Source organism: Silurus meridionalis, chromosome 2 (assembly GCF_014805685.1).
Source record: "Silurus meridionalis isolate SWU-2019-XX chromosome 2, ASM1480568v1, whole genome shotgun sequence".
NCBI classification, from domain to species: domain Eukaryota; kingdom Metazoa; phylum Chordata; class Actinopteri; order Siluriformes; family Siluridae; genus Silurus; species Silurus meridionalis.
This window is the reverse complement of record NC_060885.1, coordinates 12,105,287-12,132,697: the sequence shown is the minus strand read 5'-3', so window position 1 is coordinate 12,132,697 and position 27,411 is coordinate 12,105,287. Positions and strand designations below refer to the sequence as shown.

Here is a 27,411-nt window from a genome sequence, read left to right as displayed (position 1 = left end):
AAAATGATAAGTATGGAATTTGATTTGAGTTTCCAGGTCTGGATTAGTATTGAAAAATGTTTCTCTACTATTGCCTTATTCCGTTTTATCATTGACTGAAAACACCATCTCAGTGTGGATGGAAGGCCAAAACGGAGAAAGAGAAAAATACATATTTAAACAAAAACTAAACTTTGGACGTTAAATATGGTCTTAAGTGTTCAGGGAAGTCTGCAGATTTGAGTCTGGAATTTTGAAATGTGTATTAACCCTGTGTGTGTGTGTGTGCTGCCGATGGTGCACTTTTACAAAAGTACATAAATGGTACATGGCAAATCTGTAACAAGAAGCAACCCAGGATTCATTTGATCATTTTTAATTGTTTGACAGTCTCACACGTAGCATTACCATTCAGAAAACGTTAAATCTGTCTACGGGCTTTTAAAGAGTTACGTCCCAGCCGTTCTTTCACATGCTGACTGAAGCTCATCATTCGTTTCAGATTTCTTTCTTAGTCAAATCATTATGCATTTGATGTCACCTTGTAACAGACTAATTTGCTGTATTTTGCAACTTTTCCCCTCAGCAACCCAACTGCTTTTTTTTCCTCCCCTCAAATTTCAACATTTATGCTGGGAAACAATTGGTCTAACTATTTAAAGGAGCCATTCCAAACGTTCCACACTCTCTACTGCTGGCTGAAAGCGCTGTACAGCAACGTATTAAGAGTCTGGGGCTTCAAAAATAAATACTGGAAACGGGAGATTTCTCACTCAGAGTAGATAAACCTTGTACAACAGTGAGAAAGCGTATGATCCTTAGAGGAAACCCCTGTGCCCCAGCCTGCAGTCATTGTGTAGAATTTATCTAGTAAATGCAGCATTATAAATGCAGGCCTGAGTGTGTGCCAGAGATCAAAAATAAAGCTGGTTTTTGCCTGACAGAAAGCAACAGTGCAGTGGTTACACTTGGCAAGGCATGTCGAGACCTGAGATGCTCATCTCCCACCACATGCACCATGCAGAGGAAACGGGACGTGGGGAAAAACTGCTCTGAAGTGCTTCCAAACCTGATCTAGACCTAACAAAATCATACGAGAAGTCAGGTTAAGGACACGCGCCCTGCCAGTGTTATTGCTCTGAATGAGAGGTGCATATTTATATCCAGTGGATTAAACCACACAGCCGTGTCCCGCGTTCACATTCAAGCGATAATGAGTTCAAAACAAACAAAATAATAACCAACAGGCAGTGAGTGATTTCTCTCATCAGTGTAAACACAAACACCACAACAACTACAGAAGGTGGAAACAGTGACAGTGTTTTGACACTAACAAGACCCCCCCAAGAAACATTACCAAAATTAAAATCATATTTAAAAATGATTTATTAAAGTTCTCCTTCAACTTCAAATAAAAAGCCATAACAATCACTTTGAGTATGATACTTAAGAAAACAATCTGATAAAACTGTTTCATGCCCATCGACTCTGTAGCCTAAAACAGCTCCTCCAACACTTTTAACAAATAAAATAGTTTTTTTTCTTTTTTTTAAACCTGACCATTGGATTTAAAATAGTTTTCTTTTACTTAAGGCCAAAATATCTCTAGTACAGAAACCATGTGTAGACAGTTTATGAGGATTTTCAAACTCAAAGTGATACAGTTCTGGGTGAATGAGCTCAATACGTCAATGTTCTAGCAATTCAATATGATCTCCATTTACCCAAAATCTGATGACCCCAATGGCAGCCGTTTTGACTGTACACTATGTAAAACTCAAATCGTCAGGATTAGCTAATGAACATGGAGCGGAATATTCCATAAGGCAGATGCTGTGTGCCGTCTGTAGTGTTCGGAAGCTGAAGGTGACATTCGAATAACCCGATCACACGTCAACTTGCTGATGGTGCTCACAAGCTTCGGGATTAAAAGAAGAAAGCAGCGAAACTGCTAACCCATCGGACTGTGTGACGAGATTAAATTTAACAAAAAAAATTGTTCCTTGGTCTTAAAAGTAATAAATAGGAGTAAAAACACAAAATGTTGAACTGCAAACTTTTTTAACCAACACGCGAAAAAAAAAAAAAAATCACTGCGCAGATTCTGGGTAAATATATCGAGGGCAAAATGGTTTTGATTGCTAAGATGTTGATTCAAGAAGCAGAGTAAAGAAAGTATTTCCAGCATGTCCGAAATGAAAGTAAAACGTTCCCTGTGGTCAGCACTCAGTGCCTACATGAACTATTCCTGATTAAATCAATTTTTCGTATTCACTAAAACAGCTGTCTGAGATGTGATTTTTAAACGGCTCCTAGGTGACCAGGCTGTGATCGCACAGTGGAGCCAACAGGGGGACTCATCACTGCTGCACTTCTAACCAAGTCATACACACAAACACAAACACACACGCACACACAAACAGACAAAAGATGGTGTTACTGGCTCTAAAATCAGGGGTGCTGCATGTCGAACCCGGCGAAGTCTTCAAATGGTGTGGATCACAGTTTGGCAGCCATGAAGTTGATGTGAGGTTTAGCAAGAGGGAAGAGAGGCAGACTCCTCTTAAACTCGGTCATGTCCTGGACCACCACCGGCTGCAAACACAAAAACGTACAGAATATTCAGTGTAGAAACAATAACTGGGTTACACGCACACACACAAGAGTGCTGATAATGGAGAGGTGTTTACCTGAGGCAGAGAAGGAGCAGGAGCGAGATTGATGTCGTTTTGAGCTGGAAACTCGCCCACCACTGGGCCTGGCATCAGAACAAGCAACATTATATTGAATAATCTGACTGCTTTTCACACATGGTACAAAACACTTTTCTGTGCAACACACAAATTTAGACGAGTACTTACAGGAGTCCATCTCCCGAGACAGAACATGCACGGACACCTTGTGCCTCTTAGAAGCTTCGATAGACAACAGATCCTATTGAGCAAAATGAGGAAAGAGAAATGGTGAGCACACGTAGAACTGGACACCAGTGGCATTAAACGGTGACATCTCATCAATAACTCATGTCATCAATAGGTCTACGCCATCAAATGTACCGTAATTTCTGGACTATTAAGCGCACCCATATATAAGCCGCACCCACTGAATTTGACAAAGATTTTTATTTTAAACATAAATAAGCCGCACCTGTCTATAAGCCGTGTCTACACTGAAACTAATGAATTTAACACAGGCTTTAATGAAAGACAGTGTCTGTTACACGGTGAAACGGGTGAAATCTGTTACGCTTCCTTTAGGAGCATAGCGGTATTTTGGGAATAGCCTGCTGCCGCATTTTTCCGCTATTACTGCATGTGTGCAAGACTGAGGATTATGTCCTTATTATTTTCTGATGCTCATTTCTAAGTTTCTTTGACTAACCCGTAAATAAAAAAAGCACGAGTTTTGGAAACCTGTCTGTGCTTATATGATTTCTGTTGCAAATTGGAGTTAGCAAGCTCTTCCTTGACCCAGACTCAACGCGCTACAACGGCTTGTATCTAAACAGTAGCCGACCAAGAAAGTTATTGTTCACTGACTTCCTCCTTCCTTTCACAACAATTTCTCTCGGGAGTTTATCTTTTGGCATCGTCATGCGTTTAAAAAAAAAAAAACTTTTTTTCTCCCGATGCTGTGCAGCTCAGAACACAGGTGAGGTGCGTTTTTTCGTTTCCGTTTGGAAATTTCATTGGTCTAATGTTATGGGGTTCAGTTTTTTGGCTTGAAGTTTGTGAAACCGGGACAAACCCAGGAAAAATTCATAAATAAGCCGCGGGGTTCAAAACGTGGGAAAGAAGTAGCGGCTTATAGTCCGAAAAATACGGTAATTCATAATAACCTATTTTTCTCTGTAAAGCTGCTTTGGGACAATATCCATTGTTGAACGCACTACAAGTAAACCTGAATTAATTAAAGCTCAAAGTTAACCTTGCTGTGACCTTGAAACAGTTTGGACTAATTCCACTTTGTATAATTTTTCCATAGGAATTGATGGAATTATGTTTAACAAGAAAACACGTATTTATAGGTTAGGAAACAGACACAGGAACCCAACCAGTGGATGGATAATTCTAGATTTGAAAAAGTGGCATGAGAGCATAGTTCTCCCTGCATTCTGGCTCGGGACAAATAATCTAATTCTTGTCCCTTGTCGGATTGCATGACTTGTTCCCTCATCGTGTGAATCACCTAAAATAAACAGAGGAGCATATTTCGAGTGCTCCTCTAAGTATGTAGCATGAGTCACAATTCAAAAAGAAGTGCTTAAGAACGCTTGTTTTAGCCGTGATCCTCTTAGACAGTTGGGGAATAGAAGAGACTAACATGGAAGAAATTTGGAAGTTTATTACAAATGTGAATAATACCTGAGGCGATCAATGACCAGCGATAGCCACAGGTATTGTTAGCCAACAGTGTACTGGTGGAAAAAAAGAAGGATAGGGGAAAGACATCTATAGGGACAGCAGGGAAAGTAGAGGTCAGGGTTGGTAGTTTAAATGGTAAAAGGAAAGAAGTAGCTGATATGATGGAGCGGAGAAAGGTAGAGGGGTTCAGGAGACCAAGTTTAAGTGGAGTAAGACTAGGAACACAGTGGGGAAGGATGTGCTGCCGGTTAGAGCAATAAAGGATGGAGATGTAAATGTGTTGACTAGTGAGGAGAGTGTGTTATAATGGAGAGAGTATTTTGAGCGGCTGATGAATGAGGAAAATGAGAGAGAGGGGGAAGGATGAATAATGTGGAGATGGTGAAACAGGAAGTAGATAGGATTAGTAAGGAGGAAGTGAGTGCAGCGATTAAGAGGATGAAGAGTGGAAAGTCGGTAGGACCAGATGATACCAGTAGAAGCATGGAGATGTTTAGGAGAGATGGCAGTAGAGTTTTAGACAAGATTGTTAAACAAGATTCTGAAAGCCTGAGGAATGGAGGAGGAGTGTGCTGGTACCAGTTTTTAACTACAGGGGAATTAAGTTGATCAGACACACCATGAAGTTATGGGAAAGAGTAGTGGAAGTCAGGCTGAGAGAAGAGGTGACCATCTGTGAGCAGCAGTATGGTTTTATGCAGAGGAAGAGCACTACAGGTGCAATATTTGATTCAGAATGTTAATGGAGAAGTATAGAGAAGGTCAGAAGGAGTTGCATTGTGTGTTTGTGGATTTGGAAAAAGTGTACAACAGGGTCCAAAAGAGGAGTTGTGGTATTGTATGAGGAAGTCAGGTGTGTCAGAAGTATGTGAGGGTGGTGCAGGACATCTATGAGGACAATGTGAGATCAGTGACGTGTGCAGTAGGAACTACAGACTGGTACAAGATGAAGGTTGGACTGCATCAAGGATCTGAGCCCTTTCCTGTTTGCAGTGGTGATGGACAAGATGAAAGATGAGGTCAGACAGGAGTCTCCATGGACTATGATGTTTGCGGATGATATTTGTGGTGAGAGTAGGAAGCAGGTGGAGGTACGTGCTGAAGAGAAGGGGAATGGAAGTCAGCAGGAGTAACACATAGTACATGTGATAAAGTAAAAGACAGGGGGTTGAGCTGGAGGTAGCAGAGCTGAAGATGTTGAGATTTTCATTGGGAGTGACAAGAATGAACAGGATTAGAAACTAGTTTATTAGAGGGACAGCACATGTAGGCAGTTTCGATGACAAGGTGAGGAAAGCGCAATTAAGATCGACTTGTGCTACATCGGTAGGAGGATGGAGCCACCAGGAAGGAGGAAATGAGGAAGGCCAAAGAGGAGGTTTATGGATGTGGTGAGGAAAGACATGCAGGTAGTTTGTTTAAAAGAGGCAGATGTAGAGGACAGGGGGTATGGAGACTGATGATCCGCTGTGGCGACCCCTAACGGGAGCAGCCGATTATAAATAAGAAATGAAGAAACTCACCTTGTAGAACTGCATAACGTTGTCCTTTGTTAAAGTCTTCAGATAGGCAACCTCAATATTATCTGTGTGAAGAGTATGATGTTAAACCATTTAGTAGCTCCTTGCCTCAGGACTTTCATTACCATTTAACTGGGTCTATTTGAACACAGTACAGTCGAGTGTGTGCTGCTCACCTCGGTCAAAGTTGTACTGCTGGGAAATGATCTCGCCCCAATGCTTAGCGCACTCAGCTGCCAGCTTCTTGGGTTTGTCAAGGCGGCGGATGGCCAGGGCCTGGATGTGCTTGTGGAAGTCTTCGTCGCTCATATCTTCAACATACTTTTCCATGGTCTTGAGAAAGGCCTCCACCCGTGACTCGAGGTAGTGAGGCGCTTTCTCAGACTGGATGATAAAACGAAGCCCCTGAACGCCGTTAGCCCTACGTGGGCCACTGAACACAATGTAGCCTGAAGAAACAGAGAGACTGGGCTTAAAGGCATACTGGAATTTTAAACTCTAATAGAAAGTTTAAACCAGCAGCAAAGAAATTATTACAAACAATAGTAATAGACTACTAAGATCAACAAAATGTCCATCTAACAGAGTTACCGATCATTTTTTTTATTCATATTTTCTATACACAAGTAATAAATTTCACATTGTGTGTTAGTGAAATAAGTTCCAACTCTCCCAAAATACACTGGTTTCTATTGTGTGAAACATACCCAGCTGTTCCTTGGTGCGCAGTGTATTGAAGCAGGGCTCATTGATGATCTGACAGAAGAGCTCCAACAGCATGTTGTCATGTGTAGCCTGCATGTCCGTCTGGTAGTAAATCTCTATGCCACAGTTATTATGGACCTCATTCCTCTGCTGGTACACATACCAACCACCTGATAACCACAGAGAACTGGACTTAGACAAGGAGTCATGACAAGCACAAACATATACACACACAAAACACACAATCATAGACCTTTTGTACACATTTTACACAAAATCAGTGAATTCTCAAGACAACAATGATAGGTCCAGTTAAACAAAAGCTATGAACAATTATGAAACATCTAGCACTAGAAACAGCCAGCTTTTCATTATAGTCCAACTGCACTATTGCTTGGGTCTTGGCGCTAATTATCTAATGTTTCAGTGAATTCTGCACAGTTTAGAACCAGCCTCATAAATTCAATATCAAAGCAGAAAGTGTTTCTACAGGACTTAGCAGTGAGTAAGAGACAACACTAATAACATCAATGTGTTCACAAAGAAAGCAGCATTTCAGGTGGGTGTCCACTGAGAATTTAATGCAAAAATGGTTTTCTTCAAACAATCCATTCCACACAAGAAAATGGGCATTTTTGACTGTGTGCACAAAAGAAAAAGAATTGCGTGTGGTCCAGCTGATGTTGACTTTGGATTGTGTAACGTTTCTCTCTGGGGAGGGGTTACACAGCTGCAGGATATGTTACACAAGCATTAGATAGTAATGTTAGAAATTTAGGCAAGGTTTGCATGCGTGTCCTGCTGTGCGGTTATACAAAAAGTGTGTGTGATGTGCGATGTGCGTGTGGAAATAGACATTCCGGCACTTACCATCTGGCACCTGCACCTCCCTGTAGCGAATCAGCTGGCTTGGAAGGAGGGGCTTGGTGTGAGCATGCTCAATTAGCGTGTCCTCCAGCATCTGCATCATACTGAGCGCAGACTACAGAAACAGGTCCAGATGGAAATAATTATTTCACAAGCTGATCATAAGCAGATGCATCAGTGTCCATCTCAATCTATCTTTGTGCAAAAAAATAACATAATAGATGGACGGACAGAGAGTAACTGATCAAATTACTGGCCTCTATCAAAATCAGCATTTGGATTTAACCAGCAGCTTTTTTCACAAATAATTACTAAAACAAAGGATCCATAAATCTATGAATTGTGTATATACCATTTCAAATCATCTTTTCTATAAACAATAACCTTCTCTTACATAAAATATACCAATATGCAAATTAGAAATTGTGCACTACCATTACACAATTGTTAGATGCCTGGCTAACTGCTAGCAAATCAGCTCACATTCGCTACATGGCAAGATTTTTTTGGACACCAGACCATCATACCAATGTGGACATCCTTAAATGTTGCCACAAGTGTGAGTACACAACTGTACAAGATGATGTATGCTGTAGCATAACAAATGTCCTTGATGTTTCAAAATGACTGCTCACGTGCACAAAAAAAAACTATTAAGAAATGGTTTGTTGAAGTTGATGTGGCTAAATGCCACTTACACACATTCCCACAGCCACACTACAAAATCTAATTATTACACTCCCTGAAGTATGGAAGTTTTATAGCAACAAAAGGGGAATGAGATGGTCAAAATGCACATATGGGAATAATGGTCAAAATATTTAAATATTAAAATATTTAGTAATTTCTGTGAAATTTTAAAATATAAAGGTGAATTGCATTTATTAACTAAGAGTTGCATTTTTTTATTAATCTAGATCATGGGGTGAGTTCATGTCAGTCACATGACTGGACCTTCTGCAATGCAGTGAAAAGCTGCCTCAATCTTACCTCTGCTCACTCATACACACACCTCACACAATCAACCTTCACACGTTTCAAACCCACCTGTTTGGTAATGTTGCCATGCAGCAGGGCTTCTATATGTAACCGTGACAACAGCTGAGGTATAAAGGCCTTGAGGCGGTGCAGTGTGACATCTAAAACAGATTCAGACATATGAGATCAATAAATGTGCCATTCTCAGACATTATCTAACAGCAGCAAAACTGGGGGTTGGTACACAGACAAAAGACGGCACATGCCTTAATATATGCTTTTCAGAAAATAAAAACCTTTTTCCTCCACACGCAAAAATTCACAGCATCACACACATGCGGTATAAAATGACCACTCTAAATTCACACAGCGTCTGACCCAGATTCAGACAGAGACGAGTGACCGGAGTAGCATGATAAGAGCTATCAACAAGAGACAGAACAAGCTCGTATAAAACCAGGGAAGAAAGTGAGGAAGGACAAATTAGAAAACATAGATGGATAGTAGAAATAACCAAAGGGCAAAAAAAAAAAAAACAAGAATGACAAGGAAAGATAAAATTGCAGAAATCTGATCTTGAATAACAGCTAAAGACATCAAGACTGCACTTGGCAAAACGGAACAGAGGAAAGAAATGGAGGACAATCATAATCAATGATTAGTGAACGTCTATTTCTGTATGCAAAAATGACCATCGGCTTTCACTGGGCATTCAACAGTTCAGAGTTTGTGAGAACAATTTTCCTGTGGCAGCCGAAAGCAAGTAATTGTGTCATATCTTTAGAAACACCCATCTCACCAAAAACCCTATAAATAATTTAAAGACACTGATTAATTAATAAGTCTCTATTAAAATTATTAGCTGCATAATTAGCCACATTCTGGGTTATGCTTTATTACTGTTATATTGCATTTTAACATCACAATCCATCTCAGTATTCATATTAATGACTCATACACGCAAGCATACTTTTGCAACTATGCGAGTGTTAACTCGCATTTAACTTACCATCTAGTGCTTCTTTGAGCTCGTCTTTGGTCCAAGCCACCTCAGTCATCAGGAGACGCAAGTAATACATGGCATGCTGGTGAGGCTGCTCTGCCCGGAAATTATTCAGAGACCTCATATACTGCAAAACCAAAAAAGAGCCTATATAATATACAGCCAAAGCCAAAACACTTGCAAAAATCTTGTCATAAAAATTGAATCTAATAAATCTTGTTTTTGAAACAAGAAACTCTTGACAGCCTTTCAATATTATTTTGTCTATTTACTAGAGCCTGATTTTTGTATTTACATTTTTTACATTTCTGAATGTGTAATCCATGGATCCAAATCCATGGCTGAATGAAATGCTTCCACTAATAAAATAAGAAAATGATGAAATAGGTTTGATTTTCCAGCTGGAATAAATGTCATTACAGCCCACACATTGATTTTGTTTACTAAAATGAAATGGGGAATTGTGGCATAAATTATACTGGTGGGAAACCCCTTCTTGGCTAATTTGGACTGGACATTTTTCTAATGGTTTATAAACCATAGATTTGATGCTAATAAGTAACACTTACATGAACGGCACCCATGTGTATTATTGTTTGGTTCTCGGTGGGATCATGGACCACAACGCATTTAAATGTTATGTATTGACTGGGAGGGGTTTTATTTGGAAGATGTGTGCACTGCTCACCGCCTCCTTGATGATGTCGAAACGTTTCTCGTCAATCTCAAATGTGGCCATTTTCTCGATGATCTTCTTCAGCAGGATGTGCTGCTTGTCATTGTAGCCCTTTACTGAGAGCTGACATTAAAAAAGCTAAATATTAAAACAGGTAAAAAACATGCTTAAATAATGTGTGGGCATGTGTATGCAGGGGACAATATAGGAAAGCTGACCACTAGCTGCCCACAGCATTAACAAGCTCCAGACTGGCACATGGCCAGGAAAGAATAATTGTATTTAGCAAAATGTCAACTGTTCGATACACCGTGCACCCAAAGAGATTACACACAGAATTAACTGACTTGGCCCCAACTAATTGCTAAGAAATGGGGCCATATAATTAGTAACACAATGCCACAAGTCTCTCTTCACCTGCACTGGACTGGTTTGCCCTAAACCATATTTCAGATAACCATAAACGTGCAAACAATTTATAGACTGTTTGCTAAATTAACAAAATCACAAAGTTGCCACATTGGCACTATGCAAATAGGTTTATTATGCCCAAACACCGCTGCAATTATATTAATATGGTCTACATGAGCAGTTACAAGTGCAATGTTAATGTGTTAGACTGGCAAGTTAATCAAGAAGACATCTCATTGAAACAATTTTCTTCTACAGTTTGGTAAAGAGTGAGACACAATGAGCACACATGAAATATGAAAGGGTTAATAAAGCAAGTGGATCTATGGTAAATTCAAGCGTAATGATGCATACGCAAGTCTGCAACAGTTTAATAAACCCAATGAATGACCACTAAAAAGAAGTGATTGGCAAGTGTATGGCAAGCCTCCAGTCAGCAGGTAACACGCAAATAAATGAACCTTCTCTGGCCAGAGAGATTGTACTGATGGGTGTGTTTTAGAAAATGTGTAATGGAATGAAAATGTTTGTCCTTACAAGATGTCTTTAAACAAGGACGCTATACATCAGCATGTCAAACTATGTTACAAGGTCACTTAATAAAGAAGATCAGAAGCCTGCAGGCAGAGAAGCAGTCATCATTAAGCAGGGGTGGCCATGTCCACAGATGTGCAGGTGGTTAGGGCTTCGTTACTTAACTTTTAAGCACAGGCACAAACATAAAAGGATTTGGGAAACCATTTAAGCACACACTACCAAGCATCCCTACACCTTTTGGATTAGCTGACGTGCCATACTTACACGGATGGCATTATTTCCTGAAGCTATGCCATAGTTCAGCCCTGCCAGGCGGGCTGCATATGAATACTCTTTTAAATCATCCTTCAACAACCTGAGAAACAGGTATGTCATGTTGCAGTGCAGGGGATCTGTATATAAGTAGCGACTAACAAAGAAATAGAAAAAATAAGACGTTTGTTGGAAAAGGATGACTTAAAACTGTCAAAACAAAAGGACATGAATGACCGATGGAAAGGTAAAACAGGTAAAAACAAGACAGGAAGAAGGTAGGAAAAAAATAAATAAAGGTGTCTCTAAGAGTATGTATATGCAGCCGCAACACTGGCAGAGCCAAAAAGGGCTAATGCAGAATCTACCATCTATTACACTGCTTCCCAACACTAGTCCTAAAGAATTCCCTGTCCCGCCTACTTTCAAGTTTTCCCTGCTAGACACGCACACACAATTTAACTAATCGAGTACTTGGGCAAGCATGACAGGCAGTACTGATTAATTTGAACGCGTCTACATACAATAGTATGCACTTTGAAAAGGTCTGGCATTTGGGGTCGCTAGACAGTTTGTTATGTTAAATCATTAAAAATGGGTCAAGTTAGCTAACTTAGCACACAGGTTAAGTGGTTAAATGTGGTCAAAACTTCAAACCACCATCTCACCTCCTAGACAGTGTTTTGTGGGAGAAAAGAAGGAACAAATCGCATTGCAAAGCTGGGTAATGTAATGGTGGTATGATGGTTATGAAGTGGGATGCAAAATGAGAGCACCGAGGGTTTTTTTTTTGGATACTTACATACATCCCATAGATGGTGTTTTGGAGATCATAGTTCAAGCCAGCTAGCTCGGCTGCATATGCATACTCGTTGAGAGAGTCCTTAAGAAGTTCAAGGTACAAATATGCCATGTTACAGTGCAATGGGTCCACATACGCAAAGGGGCTGTGGAGACAACATAAGTGATCAATCCAAACATCATAGCTTTGCATCTTCGGGCATGTGAGGCACATATACACGCAATCAACAGTGTGACTTAAAGCAGTTTGCATTTCAACAGAACTATTTTTATTCTGCAGCCCCTGCAGCTCAAGAAGCTGAACAAAGATGGAAAGGGTTAATAAAAAGGTGCAAATCACAACATATAAATGAAGGCATTTAAAATAGAAAAAAAATACTAATTTAAAGAATTAGAATAGTATTACAAAAAGCCCAATTACAACACCATTAATAAAGGAATTATCTAATGTATTGACACCATTACAGAAGCCAGGTTAATTTACACCTCCTCCAACAGATACATTGGATAATTTGGGCGATACACATGGAATTAAAATACGATGACTGTATTCCTTTCAGAAATTATAGAAAATACCATAACACACCAAAAACATTTTCAAATGGAAAAGTGTAAAGACTATAAGAACTTACCTAAAGAATTCAAAGTTGAGACAGGCCTTGGGCAAGAAAAATTTATCATCCTGCTTGAACCATACTTTACTTATCGCAGTATCCTATAAAAAGAAAACACGTGTTCAGTAGAGGTAGCGCTGTGAATAAAAGACAAGCACACAAACATACACTGGCCATCTCCCAAATCTTTTTGCATCTAAAACTAGAGTCCGAATTTAATTGGAATAGAAGAATATGAAACCATCAGTTATATAAATACAAAGATTTTGGTAAGCAGGGCAAAGTAGTGAGCTAAACACACACCTTGATCAAAGTGGGATTGGATGGGGAGTCCTTCTCGAGGGGGTAAATTTCAAAGTTGGTGGGGATGAACTCATTCTTCATTGGCAGTTTGAACTTACCATTGAGGTCTGCATTTCGCCAGTTCTAAAATAAAATGAATTATATTATTCATTTGGTTTAAAACTTGCACAGAACAAGGGTGATGCAAAACAAGACAACTGGGGCAAATTATTACAGAGTAAGGTTTAATAACTCCATTCACAGATAGGCATCTTCATTACATTATTGTTTATATAAATTCAAAATAAGTCATTTCAATTCAACACAAACAAAAAACGCAACCTTAGAATTAAAGTATTAAAATCTGATAAGTAGCTGCAATGTACGCATTCATTTTATACAGAGCCTGTCAAAAGTTTGAGAGATATGCATGCATCTCTAAAGAATAATAAAACATTTTTTTAATCATATGAGCCAGTTACTTTAACTGATCCCATTTGCAATCCAAGAGCATCTCACCTTAATGACCTCATCAGATATAGATTCCTGCATGTACTGTGTTCCATACCACTCTTCTGTCTTATCAGTCTGTCCTTCAAATGACTTGGAAACCACAGCAACCCTGAAAAGGAACAGGAATAGACAAACATAAATACTTGTGCTACAATCAGGCCACTCTCACTTTACAGAGACTGACACTTCCCATCTCTTACAGCATCCCTACGGGAGCCGAGCAGCAGAATTCAGCTTTTAGCAAATCTGCTCCATAGTAAGCGGCTCTCAGTATCAGGATTATTGCATTACATGTAGGAAGCTTAAGTTTCCAGTGAACCTTCAATCTGGAGTACCAAGACATGGATCGATGGCTCTGCATCTAGACAGAAATGCACCAGGGCAATTGGTGCTGCTCTGATCGATGGAGGACTTTTAGAACAATGACCCTCTATTCTGAGTCACCATCAATCATTTGCATAAGCAGAGCCCAAAATAGTCAATGTCTACAGACCTGAGCAAAGAGTATGTAAAACAAAGTATAATCAAAAGCCCTAAAATTCAAAGATAAGAATAATTCAGTATTGTGATTTTTAAATGTCGGTCGTGATTAACAATAATATATATAATATAATATAATAATAATAATAATATATATATATATATATATATATATATATATATATATATATATATATATATATATATATATATATATATATATATATATATATATATGTGTGTGTGTGTGTGTGTGTGTGTGTGTGTGCATATATAATGTATGTATGTATGTATAGATATGCATATCTACAGACAAAATTATATATAATTATCTATATATATCATTATATATATATATAAACATGCATAAAAATACACATAAAATGGGGCTGTCACAAATTTTATTAACACAATTAATTCATTTATTATTTAATTAATTATTAGAAGTCAAAATTATAACCTTTAATGCAACATTTATTCACAACATCCTTTCTTTACTTGGATATAAAAAAAATTTAAATAATTTTTTAAAACTTCACCACAATTATTTTTTTAATCATTACACCTTTGTTTTACTGATACACTGATATGTGGAAACAGGAAACAAAGCAAAAGTTCAGTTTGGTGTCCTGATGATTTACACAATTTAAAACACCATAATTACTTCGAAACATTTACAAGAATATTTTGTCTTAATGCTCTATGTTGAGTATGGTTACACTAATAATAAACATATATTTGCATAAAGAATCCTTGTTTGTCTGCGCCAATGTTGATTAGAGTATTGAAAACTTGAAAAGTATTTAAGATATGCACTTTCAAATTTACGATTGATCACGAGCTAACTCAGGGCAATCATGCACTTAATCGCAATTAAATATTTTAATTAATTGACAGCCCATTTTTATATACATATATGGCTCAATGGTGGTTTATGGCATGGATTTTCACCACTGCACAACAAGAACTATAAAGAACAAATCAAAGACTGATCACCAAATATGGCTGCTAAACCATTTTAAATTTTTCTCAGCTTCTGTCTTGTAACTAAACTTCATAACGCTCACTCAAAAAAAAATTCTAAAAAAATTTAGATATGCATCCAATAATGAAAAAAAGATGCCATATTTTCCATTCTCACTACTGAACAGATCTATTTTGAGACTTCAGAGAAATTCACAAGGCTCTGCTATGTCAAAAAAGTTTGATAAGAAAAACATTTCCTTTTCAAACACACGCTGTAGCAAATTCAAGGCAATAACCAGACACAGTATTGTTTTGCCCCAAAGCATCATGGCAAGAAGAAACACAGTTCACCAACATTCAAAATGAAAGAGTTCAAATGAGGAGATTCTTCTTTGAAGTAAGGCAAGGCATTTGTCCAAAGTCTGGGCAAACTCAATCACCCCTGAGAAGCAGAAGCAATTTTGACTGACCTACTTTTAAAGCCATGAATTGTGCCCAAGAAATAAATCTTATATTTTTCACAAAGTGTACTAAGCTTGTTTCCAAAACAAGGGCTGAGGGTCAAGATTTTAGCAGGGTTGACCCTAATGCTATAAGGACATACTGGCCCAAAACCCAAGAAACAGATTTAACAGACAACAAATGGTTAAGTGTACAGAGTGATCTTTGACTCACCTCACATTCTCTGGTCTCAATTTATCCAGCACCATCTCTATGAGGTCTGGTCTGAAGTCCTCCAACATGTATTCTGCAGCAAGGATTTCCTCCAATGGATAATACTGAAAGAAATATGAAAATAACTACCAATTTACAATATTAATTATGGTAACACTTTACTCAGAATCATAATAAAATGCATTAATAATTTTACAGGGCCTAGCACCTTACCAACTTCAAGTTGCACAATTGCAACTTCTAAACAGACAATTAAAGATGTGGCCCCTTAGAATAGAAGGCATTATTCCACAAAGAAAAATAAATAAAATAAATAAATAAAATAAAACCCACATTGATCCAGTTATGACAGATCATTAAGACATAGTTAGAGCACTGAGAAATACTGCTGAGCTCATAAGCTGTTTTGGTTACACAAGGAAACTGAATACATATGTCCCCTCAATTTAAAAATGCTTATCACATGGGAATGAAGTCATGTTTTTTAGTTCTTAATGAGAGACGGCTGACAGTAAGCAAGGAAAAAAGTGGCAAGCATGAATTAACTGTAAGGCCAGGCATTTTATTATAACATCTGTTATCCAAATAATTAAATGTAGAGTACCGCCATTGGCATAAAATTCGAGACATGAATAAAACTGAATAACAGAAATACAGCAAGCAGAAGGCAACAGTAGCTGAACAGGACATAATGGTTATGGCATTTAACACTTAAATTTGGAGGGCTGCAGATAGAACCTACGTGCAAAAGTCCAGCTACTTTGGATGTGTATCCACGTGGGCGTTCTTTATCCTTAAATCTGAAGGCCACAGCATTCAAATCCTGCAAAGAAATAAAAATTGCACACTTAGAAATTTAGTAATTTGCATCACTACCCTTACTTTTATCATAAGTTACTCAACCACTTTTTTTTATCCTGAAGAAAGAAAAAAATTTAAAAGGGTACAGCTTTATTTTTCTTGGATAATCCCACATTCATTCTGCTCCTTATTGACTGTGGTTTGTGGGTAGCAGCACAGTTCTAGCTCCACCTAACACAGTGCTTTTTTTTATAGCTGTAATTAATGTAATAACCATTTTTAAAATGCACATTAATACGCATTTTTTTGGTCATTGTAAATGCTAAATTAAACTGTTAAACTGTCTGTGGCTTTTATTTGCTATTAATATGTATGCAAATGCTTCACCAGTGATACCTGTGCTATTAACCTTAGGGGAGGAGCAAAAGAACAGAACTACCATTACACGTGTAAATATTGGTCCATTTCCATCCCTACAAAAAACCTTAGAAGTAACAGAAAAGGTGTTTGTATTAAAGACACACTCATGCCACTAAGTGAAGAGAAAACCAGGAGAAAGTGCATAGTAATGCCTAAATCATTTCTGCTCAGGTTTTGTTCCTACAGTTCTTACTTCAATATGTTTACAATCCAAGTATTGATTAGTCTCTCAATCAAATGGAAACAACCTGATAACAGCTTTCTGGCTTACCTTACATTCCTGGAAAACCCACTCCTGTGGGCCCTCTGTGCGTAGCTTTTGAATATACTGGAACATGTGAAGGATAATGTCCTCTACGTGCACTGAAATAAAAAGATATTAACAATAAGGGGCACTCGAACCAACAACCATTCTGATCCCTGACAAGGTTAATTAATGGGTTTCAGTATGCTAGAAATGTAAACCAACACCATTAAAACGTATACGCAGCCATACAATATCAGATAAGAATATGATTTTAAATATTCTAGGAATATATCACCCATTACTCCCAGCGCTTACATAGTCCTTCTTCTGTTAAATCCACATTAATGATGAAGAACATGAATCCTTTGGCTCCTTCTTTTTGACCTCCAACCAAAGTATTTACCCAACCTGAAACAAAAGATATGAACTCATGTAGAGCATCTATAGACTATACATTTATGTGATCTAAACAAGCAGATATTTCATTAGAAAAATAGACAAACAATACACTGAATGACTGTATCCTTTCTTTCGGCTTCTCCCGTTAGGGGTCGCCACAGCGGATGATCCGCATGTTTGATTTGGCACGTTTTTACACTGGATGCCCTTCCTAACGCAACCCTTCCCATTTATCCGGGCTTGGGACCGGCACTAAGAGTGGCTGGGGTTGGTTCCCTGACCAGGGATCGACCAGCAATAATAATAAAATAATAATAATAATAATAATAATAATAATAATAATAATACAGCAGATAGTATATTCTATGCAGCTGTATCAGTTATACCCATTCTTACCTTTAGATTTTAGCTCAGACAGCAGGCTCCCTGGACCCTCATGCCCTATTAGGTGGCCTAAATAATGGCCAGGGTTTGACTTGTAGTACTTCTGTAGGTCAGGTATAGGAAAAGTCACATACAGGTTCCTGATGTCCTTAATGGGCACAACCTTGTAGAATTGCTAGAAAAGACAATAAACAAAGTTAAGGTCTGTGAAGCTGCTTTGAGACAAGAAAATAAAAAAGAAGCTTATTCTGAATGGGTTTTTGTCATTTGTGGTAAAACTAATCTAAAAAAATGTGTTAATGTTGCGCTAAAATGTGACCTTGTCTGTGTTTGGTCTTACCCTAAGATGCTCCTCCTGGAAGGGATGCTGTGGGAATTCTGGGATAGGCACAGATTTGTTCTCAACCTCTCCAAATAGTTGAATCACCATAGATGTCAAATCATCTAGAGTTTCTGACAAAAAGAGACAGGGAAAATAAATATTGTACCACTCTACCTTTATTTGTGATTGCTCATATTACATTCACACAAATATATAATTTTTAAATATGAATTTTTTCACATTTATAAAAATCACATGCCTAATTATATGATGAGGAAATAATTTTAATATTTTTATTTTTATATCTTGCTGTTCCCACACAATCATTCAGAAACCAGTGAAAATATCTACAACACAACATATGAACAAATGACTAAATCCAAGGGTAGTGTTGTTAACATTTAAAAGGTCACTTCTGGCTAAATTTGTCTGTTTTAGTACTTTCTTTTCACCAATAAAAAAAGGTTGCACTGACTCAGTGCAAACAAAAAGAGTAGAGGCATTCATAATGAGGTCATACCTTCAAAAATCAAAAAAGAGGTGACGAACATCAATCATGACAACAGATAAACACACCGGCAATATTTGAATCTTAAGAATCTTAAGTTAATACAGATTTTTTTTTTTTTTTTTTTACAGCAGCTGTAACACATGAAATTGTCATTAAGTGCAGATTAATTAAGAAAACTCTCTGAAGGAGGCAAACTTACTTGTGCAACGTAAAAGAAACATTTTAAAAAGTGTGCTTGAAAGCAGATCTTAAATTGTAACGCAAATAGTACAGCCACATCAAGGGGGAGGCAGTGCTATAAAGGAGAGATGAATGACAAAGGGCTAACAGAGGAGGTATGATGGTTACTGTACATTGAGGGATTGGGGAACAACTGAAAATTTACAATGTGCACCAAGCATCACAATATGCACTCAACCGTGGGACAAATCATATCTTGTTCAAAATACCATGTTTTGCAAATGTACAATTTGTCTTTCAAATAATCAATACAAATTACATCACCTCTATTCTTCTTAAAAGACTACCTATATTTTGCTTAAGGGGATTTGTGTTCTTTATATCACAAGAGCATTTTGTCAGATATGAAGGTCAGGTGAGAAGGCCTGGAATACAGCTGGCAGGACACAAAAGTTCTATGCAGGACACAAGAGCTCTTATATACCATGAGTTCATGGGCATTGCTTGGTGCATACTGACACTGACTTTCTGGAGGGACGGAATAATTGCTTTGCGACGTGACCATACAAAGAATCTTTGTAGCTACAACTTGAAGAACCAACAAATGGATTTGCTGGTCAGGCACCCACACCACAATGCAACTTGCTCAACTCAATACTTTAATTTTCTGTTTGTCTCCAACAGAATTTCAAGTCCTTAGGAAAAAAAGAGACAGGTTTGCTGTTACCCAGTAATTTAACAAAATCTTGTAAGACCAAACCCTAGAAATTAATAAATACGTCAATCACAATATAAGGATGGCATGATTAAAGAGTCTGCATTCTCTACTGGAAAAACTGTAAACTGGCTCACCTCTTCCCAAAACACAAAGTCCCATCAGGTTGGAAGAATAAAATGTTGAATGGAATTTCAGCAGCTCCTGGCGAATGTCAGTGCCTTTCTGGGATGGTCGCGTTTCCAAGGTCAGCTTATTGCCTACAAAAAAAAAGGGTGAGAATAGTCAGTCATTTACTTATCTCCAAAAATAGACAGGACAAACAGATTAATGCATACACACAGATGCAAAATAAGCAGTTTAGTGGTCTTTCTTCAAGCTTAGGCAATGGCATAATTTTTCATAAGGTCATTACTCTGCACCTGAAAAGCTTTTACAACAAGTAAAGCTCAAGACTGCCACCATCTGGCTTATTTAGGGTGGTGGATCATTTATTTTCAACAGTAAATTGTTTATTTCATTCCAAGGCTTTTAAAAACCACATCGTTTACAAAAAAAAAACTGCTCAACATTTTGGCATATTCCTCACGTTGACATTATTCATCCATAATGTATAATTGTATTTCCACCAAATACAAATGCTTTAGGGCCCCTAAAAGCATTTAACCTCCATTTCTAACCTTTGGAACTCAAGCAGTGTACAAGCAGTTCTCAAGAAACCCTAATAATAACTGCAATTATGACAGTAAGAACCTCTATGAATAGCCATACAAAGAGCAATTACCATAAACCACCAAATACATGTGAACTCTGATCTCTTCTATGAATAGTTGCTTATCGTATGTAAGGAATTCTAGTTTATTTAAGATGAATTTTTTAGACAGCAGTAGTAGTTGTGATGACACTCATTTGTTACATCATAATATATGGCAAAATTTACCATCAAACATTCTCTTAATAATGTTGCCGAAAAAGAATTTAAATTAAACCTTAAAATGATCGACATAAATAATATTCTGCTATCATACAAAACAAATGTATCAGTTTTATCATGACTTTACTTGACAATTTCATATCATAGGTTTAGTGCATGATCTCATGTTAACATGATACCTGTTCCAAACTTGCTAAAAGGATGATCAGGGTTCCCAGTGGCCTTCTCCAGCTGAAATAATCTCCATGCATCGTTCATCAAGTTCTTCTCGTGCTCCGAGGCCACAGCGTTGACTTCGCGGTCTTTACAGCTCTCGTCAAACAGAGGACACAGAAAGAACTGAGCGAACCTAAACAGAAAAGGTGTAATGAGCAAAAGCACAAAAAGCAGACCACAGAAACAAAAGTATGTAGACAGTTTATGTATAATATATTTTAACCATTAGTTTGACGATTTAACATTGTGTTGACAAGCGAGGCGACTCGTGTTGAGAAGGCTGGAGTATTTTGAGCAGCTGATGAATGAAGAAAGAGAGAGGAGGTTGGATGGTGTGGAGATTATGAAGGAGGAAGTGCATTGGTTTAGTAAGGAGGAAGAGTGAGAGCAGCTATTAAGAGGATGAAGAGTGAAAAGTCAGTTGGCCCAAATGACATACCAGCAGAAGCATGGAGATGTTTAGGAGAGAGTTTTTAAACTAGATTGTTTAAGGATGCCTGAGGAATTAAGGGGGAGAGTAATGGTACCCATTTTTAAAAATAAAGGGAGATGTGCAGACCTGCAGTATCTATAGGGTTAAAGTTGATCAGCTACACCATGAAGTTATGGGAAAGGTGAGGTGACCAGAAAAGTATGTGAGGGTGGTGCAGGACATGTATGAGGACAGTGTGACAGCAGTGAAGTGTGCAGAAGGAACGAAAGACTGGTTCAAGGTGGAGGTTGGACTGCATCAAGGATTGGCTCTGAGCCCTTTCCTGTTTACAGTGGCGATAGACAGGTTGACTGAGGAAGTAAGATAGAAATCTCTGTGGAATATGATGTTCATAGATGATATTGGTGGGAGTAATAAACAGGCTGAAGAGGTAGAGGTATGTGCTTGAGAGAAGGGGAATAAAAATCAGTAGGTGCAAGATGGAGTGCATGAACGAGAGAAGGGGAAGTGGAATGGTGCAGTTGCAAGGAGTAGAGGTGGTGAAAGTGGATAGGTTTAAATACCTAGGGGCTAGGGCTGCACGATTTGGGAAAAATGTTGTGTCATTATATCGTTTGCGATATATATTAAATGGTTTCATGAGTCTACGCTGATTGTTATCAAAGGAAACAAGATATCTGAAACATTTCTGTCCAAACAAACCAAAAAGGGGAAGTTCAAGATATACTGAATGCTTACATATTTGAAATTTGGCAATTTGCAATTATTATTAAATGTGTGTAACCTTCTTTATGGAGGATTATTTTTATGGTGTTGGAGTGGCGCATTGTGGTGGGAGCACAGAGCCATGGTGGGGGTGACAATAGGAATCTTACTCAGTGTTCCAAAAGGCTAGAAATGGCCCTGTTTACACAGGATGAAACAGACACCGGAGAGCGAGAGAGAGCGAGATACAGGGCAGAGCTGACTGCGTGTATGGGGATGTGTGTGGGAAAGGGAAGGATGCCAGGAGAAGGCATGCCAATCCACGACTGTCTGTGGGTGAAGCGTTGGCGTTGAGAAAAAATGTGCATTACCGCGAGTGGGTGTGTGTCCCGGTGTGAGCACAAGGAAAAAAAAAAGCAGCGGAGCAAAAGTGAATGAAAAGTAAAAGAAAGAGCTCTTCTGTTGAACCATCGCCTGTCGTCTCTTTCTTCCAACCAGGGAACCAGTGAGATCTGTTACAGATTTGTCATATATTGCCACGTGATGAAGCAACTTTATTTTAGCAAATCTTGCACAGTTCCTCTCTCTCTGCTCAGTGTTGGTAATGTTAAAGCTAAAATATCGCCATATAGTTTTTATTTGGCTGCCAGTTCAGTGTCGGTCTGCTCGCCATCCATCTTCACCTGGTCTCCTCTTTTCTTTTTTATTGGGAGTAACAAAAGCTGATTGGGTTGAAATAGGCAGAGGACAGGCATGTAGGATAAAGTGATATGGAAACGGATGATCTGCTGTGGCGACTCCTAACAGCAACAGTCAAAATATTTTAATTTGTATACTATACGGGTTAATGCTGCACAGAACATAAAATCTAGAACACAATTTTAATTGTCTATGCGTAACAGACGATTGAAAAATTAAATTAGTCCTAAATTCTATTTGAGAGATACAAAAATGAGCTTCACTGTGTTTTTGTATTGTCTCTGTTTACAACATACACTGGAGCAAAGGGATTTCTCTTAGGGATTGTGGAAGCTCCTTTTGAGACCCTCAACTTTACTCTAAGGAAAAGTGAATGGAGACAACTGCTTCATCGAGTTTATTTGAAATGTTATTGTGTTCCATTTGGAAGTAATATTTGCCTATTCTGCAACATTGGCTTTAAGGCCTCAAAAATCTTCATTTCTATAACTTGTATATTCTATATGTGGTTTAGTTTATGCGTTTAAAAAGCAGAAGGTAAGGACTAGCAATTTTGTATCCATTTTGTGATATAATGAAACGACTTAATCATTCAATGAAACTTACATGTAATGCATAAGAATAAATCACTATCACAGATCATTCTGGTTGTATGCAACCTCGAATTTGATTTTACAAGCACTCATGTGCACTTAAAATAGATGCAAATTAAGTTATGCAAAAAGACTGAAATCCAACTGCCATGCAAATGCTATAACAACTGTTGAAATGACAAAGTCAGTGGGGGAAAAAACAGCCAAGCAGGTGACTATATGGCAAGTAAATGCAAATAACAGACGCATATTGCATGAATGCAACTTTAAAACACAATTTAATGCATCACTGTTGTAATGTTTAAGACATCTGAAGAACCCTGTAATAAACATTGAGTTTAAATAATGTGTCCACAGGTGTAATTATTACTATGTACATGGGTTCTATTAGTGTGTTAATTAAATTGCTAGAACTGCCTCTCCCTTAAGTGGCCAATGATTTGCCAGGGATCACCAAAAGGAGTCCGAACTAATTCATGTGATAATCACATGATAAAACTCCACTTGGTGTATTTATTCAAAGCTGCAGATCTATTAATAAATAACATTAACTGCAGGTCTTTTATTTTAAAGTATTCTACTCAGACAGCAACATGATTCTCCCTGGAACAAGTATTCACACACCACCAGCCAAAGACACCTGATCCCAAAATTCAATTCACAGGAGGAATAGTTTCACACCTGGGGTCTTAAAAAAAAAAAAAACAAGCTCAAATATCTTTCTGTACCATTTTATACTTACACATATGGCAGATGATACATTTCCTAAACTAAAAGGTAGAATGACATAAGTAGAAGCAAACAGTAAAACTTTTACTTCTCTTGCTCCACAAAACATTGGGATCATAATCTTTACTGAAATAAACTGTCCTTCTAAGAGCGATCTACAGACGGGAATATGTAATGCAAGACATAAACTCAATGATTTCACCAGAGTACTTTGACAAACAGAGCATCTTTTTCACACTTCCATACTCTTACCTGTCCAACGCTCCTTGCAGATGCTCATGGGATACGTCAAAGTAGTAGTTGGTGTGCTCGCCACTGGTGAAAGCGTTGGAGCTCCCGGCATGTTCGCTCAGGAACTGACTGTACTCGTTCTCTTTGGGATATTTTTTTGTGCCCAAAAACAGCATGTGCTCACAAAAATGAGCCAAACCAGCAATGTTTAAAGGATCCGACAATGAACCTGGTACAGTTATAAAGAGGACATGTGAGCAAAAAGAATACATTAGCAGAAAGGCTTGTACCAGTAGTAACAAGGATAAACAAATCTTATATACATTTTTAAATAGACTTCTAGCCAAACTGTTCAAACGTCAATGTACATAAGACATGTTCGTTTTTAATGGAAGATGCAAAAAGATGGGTAAAGAGGAAAGGGTATAGAAAAACAAAACATTTCTGCTTTTTTCAGCACTTTTACATTGTCAAAGTTGCCTTTAATGCACATTATACAGTAGTGTTTTAGCATTATAATTACAGAACCAGATAATAGAGAAAATACTCTGGTTTTATGGGAATTTGAATAAACAATCTATGAGTCAGTATCAACGCAGTTATCTTTAATGCAATAATGCAACATACCCAAAATAAATAAATAAATAAAAATAATAAGAGGTTTTGTAATTAAAGCAAATGGACACCCTCTTTCTATTCTCTGTACACAACCAACATTAAACAAAACTAAATTTGCATCTCAGTGCCATCAGTAAGATGAGAAGACTCTCTCCTTTACCTATGTGGACATCGAGTGCTGCTGATGACTTGTCTGTAGTGGGATCACTGATCAGAATGGCTTTGAGGCCATTAGTGAACTCCAGTCCCCTGTATTCCCGCTTATCTTCTGGAGAGCGAATAATGTCGCTCACCACCCTCTTCACTGCTGGATCGTTCATTCTGAGGTTTGTCAATACTCTGGAAAAACAAGACATCAGCACAGTGTTTGCAAAACATGTTACATACCCGAGGATGTATCAGCAGCACGGCATTCATTTATATTTATAGCATTGTCAAATTCCCTGCTGTGCAAACATGCCACTAAATGCTGGACATCAATTTTAGCCAGTTCGAAGCTGCTAAAGGCTTCCACTGAATAACTGTTTGATTAGTGCTTCACTATAATATTTAATCAAGCTCAGCCATAAAAAAAATCACTCAATACAGTGTTGAAATTAGCTAATAGAAAACCTTGTGAAAGCACAGCAGGGAATTAATGAGTGGACGTACTGCACCCATAACACTGGGTGCAGTACGTCCAAACAAATCTCAGACACTGTAGTATCAGTTGAGTAACATTTCCTGATGACACACCTTATCCAGATTAATTTTGAGTTTGCCAAAAGCATAAGAACAAGTTTAGCACATGAACCATGTTACACAAAGTGTTTAAAGAAGTTCTATAGTTACTGGAGTGGTAAAAACCAGTGACGTGTAGTGAAGTTAATAGCAAATGATGCACTGGACAGACGGAGCCAGGTTTACACATAAACCCCGAAGAAATAAAAACTCAACAAATTGGTTTGATCAGGCGAGGTTATTAAATGTTATAAGCCAGAACTTGGACTCTCGCACACCCTCGTGATTGCGGCCAGGATAACGGCTACCTCTCATGGTACTTTTTTTATACCAGGTTTATCGACAGCAACAAGCCCGAATAATTTGTACACAGAATTGTGAAAAATCGGAAATAAACTAGCTAGTATACTTGCGATATTCACACAAATAGACACAGATACACGTTTATTCACCATGACATTCAGATTCAGAATCCGAGGTGAGACAGAAAGCTCGGATGATTTTGTCAATAAAAAGGATCAAACTCAGATCAGAAAAAAAATGTTGATTAAAAAAATAATAATAAAAATTATATATATTACATTTTTTGTTAAAAAATAAAATAAAATATATATATATATATATATATATTAGACTCTAACAGGTGAATCCTCACTGCATGTCTCTTCAAGACAGGTTCTGAGACGTTTGTTATTGTTGAAGATAATGTTGCTACACCCTAAAATGATAAGAATGTCTCCTCACTCCATTATACTGATGACGAGTTGATGACGTGTTTTTACGTTTTCATCTGTTTATGATCGGGTTGTATTACTAATAATTGGTGTTGACATTTATACTAGATTTTTTTTTTATCGTAATCCCAGTCAATGAAACAACTGGTTAAATGAAGGAAATGTGTCTTTAAAACAAAACTATGCAAAATCGATCGACATTTCCAACTCAAATTTAAAAACTGATATTAATATACTAGGCTATGTACATCACGAAACATTTTTCTACGATCTAAAAGCAATGTGTGCGGCCAGCTGACATTTTAGGCAAAAGTTTTGGCCCCCCTCTCAATGGCACAGAATTTAACAGTAATTTGCATCACTGTAGAACCACGTTGGCTTATATTTTGATTCAAAATGTCTGACTACGAGAAGATTTATCAGTGTCTAAAAAATTTTGGGGTATCCGTGTTCACGTTTTTGAAGGACTCAGCAGAGATTCAGAAGCGTTTCACGGCCGCGTCTGAAGCCGGTATTCAGCATTCGGCTCAGTCTAATAGCCAAGTCATGTAACTAGCTAACCGACTGGGCAACAACTAACGAACAAAACTTTCATAGCTAAGTACCAAAATAGAGGTATTAGTGTTTAAAGGCTTAAAGTTGTGTGTATTTTATAACAAAATCAGCTAAATAATTATATACAGCGAACGGTCGAAACAAAATGAACTCGCGAGCTAGCAAACAAGCCTAGCCGGTTTTAGCGTGCTCGCGCAGTCAAGCGAGCCGCTTAGCAGCCGGTCCGAGTACAGCGACTGTCACAACGCTACCGGAGCGGAAAATAGAAATAAAACCAGACTACGAGGATTCCCGACTCACCTGGACCGCGTGTGAGAATCTAAAACGTCTGTTAAAACCGCGAGGCGTGTAGTTACGCGTGTCGCCTCGCTAATACATCGTAGCATAGCTTCAGCACCCGATAACAAAAACGCATACGTACCACCGTCCAGCCGCCATATTGTGTCTGCTCAATCCCAAATAGGTGTCCGCTCCCGAGCCGAGGGCACTACGTAGGGTGTTAAAACAGACAAAGTGCACTTTGGACTTCATTTGGGCGTCCACCTTTTTAACCAATCAGATCAGGTGGCTGAAGGTGTCGCCCAGGCGCAGAGCGGAGCAACAGAATCCCACTAATCTGTTATTATTAAAAAATAAATTATC

The 27,411-nt window shown here is 38.1% G+C and overlaps 1 protein-coding gene across 2 annotated transcripts; it reads right to left on the bottom strand.

Annotated features, from left to right (window-relative positions):
• Positions 1–339: 339 nt before the first annotated feature.
• Positions 340–27,275, bottom strand: ide (insulin-degrading enzyme). 2 transcript variants are annotated; one of them, XM_046870344.1, is made up of 25 exons: positions 27,191–27,275; positions 24,921–25,099; positions 24,164–24,371; positions 20,716–20,885; positions 19,740–19,862; positions 18,215–18,327; positions 17,887–18,049; positions 17,407–17,499; positions 17,116–17,207; positions 16,366–16,446; positions 15,624–15,727; positions 13,509–13,611; positions 13,011–13,133; positions 12,726–12,808; positions 12,095–12,239; positions 10,105–10,215; positions 9,423–9,543; positions 8,483–8,574; positions 7,439–7,550; positions 6,571–6,738; positions 6,040–6,312; positions 5,867–5,928; positions 2,841–2,913; positions 2,670–2,737; positions 340–2,574 (listed from the first exon to the last, which is right to left on the bottom strand). In XM_046870344.1, exons 2-25 carry the CDS (start codon positions 25,078–25,080, stop codon positions 2,479–2,481), a joined length of 2,937 nt encoding a protein of 978 aa, XP_046726300.1. In that variant the 5' UTR covers positions 25,081–25,099; positions 27,191–27,275; the 3' UTR covers positions 340–2,478. The 2 variants fall into 2 exon arrangements, with proteins under 2 accessions (XP_046726300.1, XP_046726291.1); XM_046870335.1 differs by having other exon boundaries at positions 27,070–27,199.
• Between the last annotated feature and the right edge of the window lie 136 nt (positions 27,276–27,411).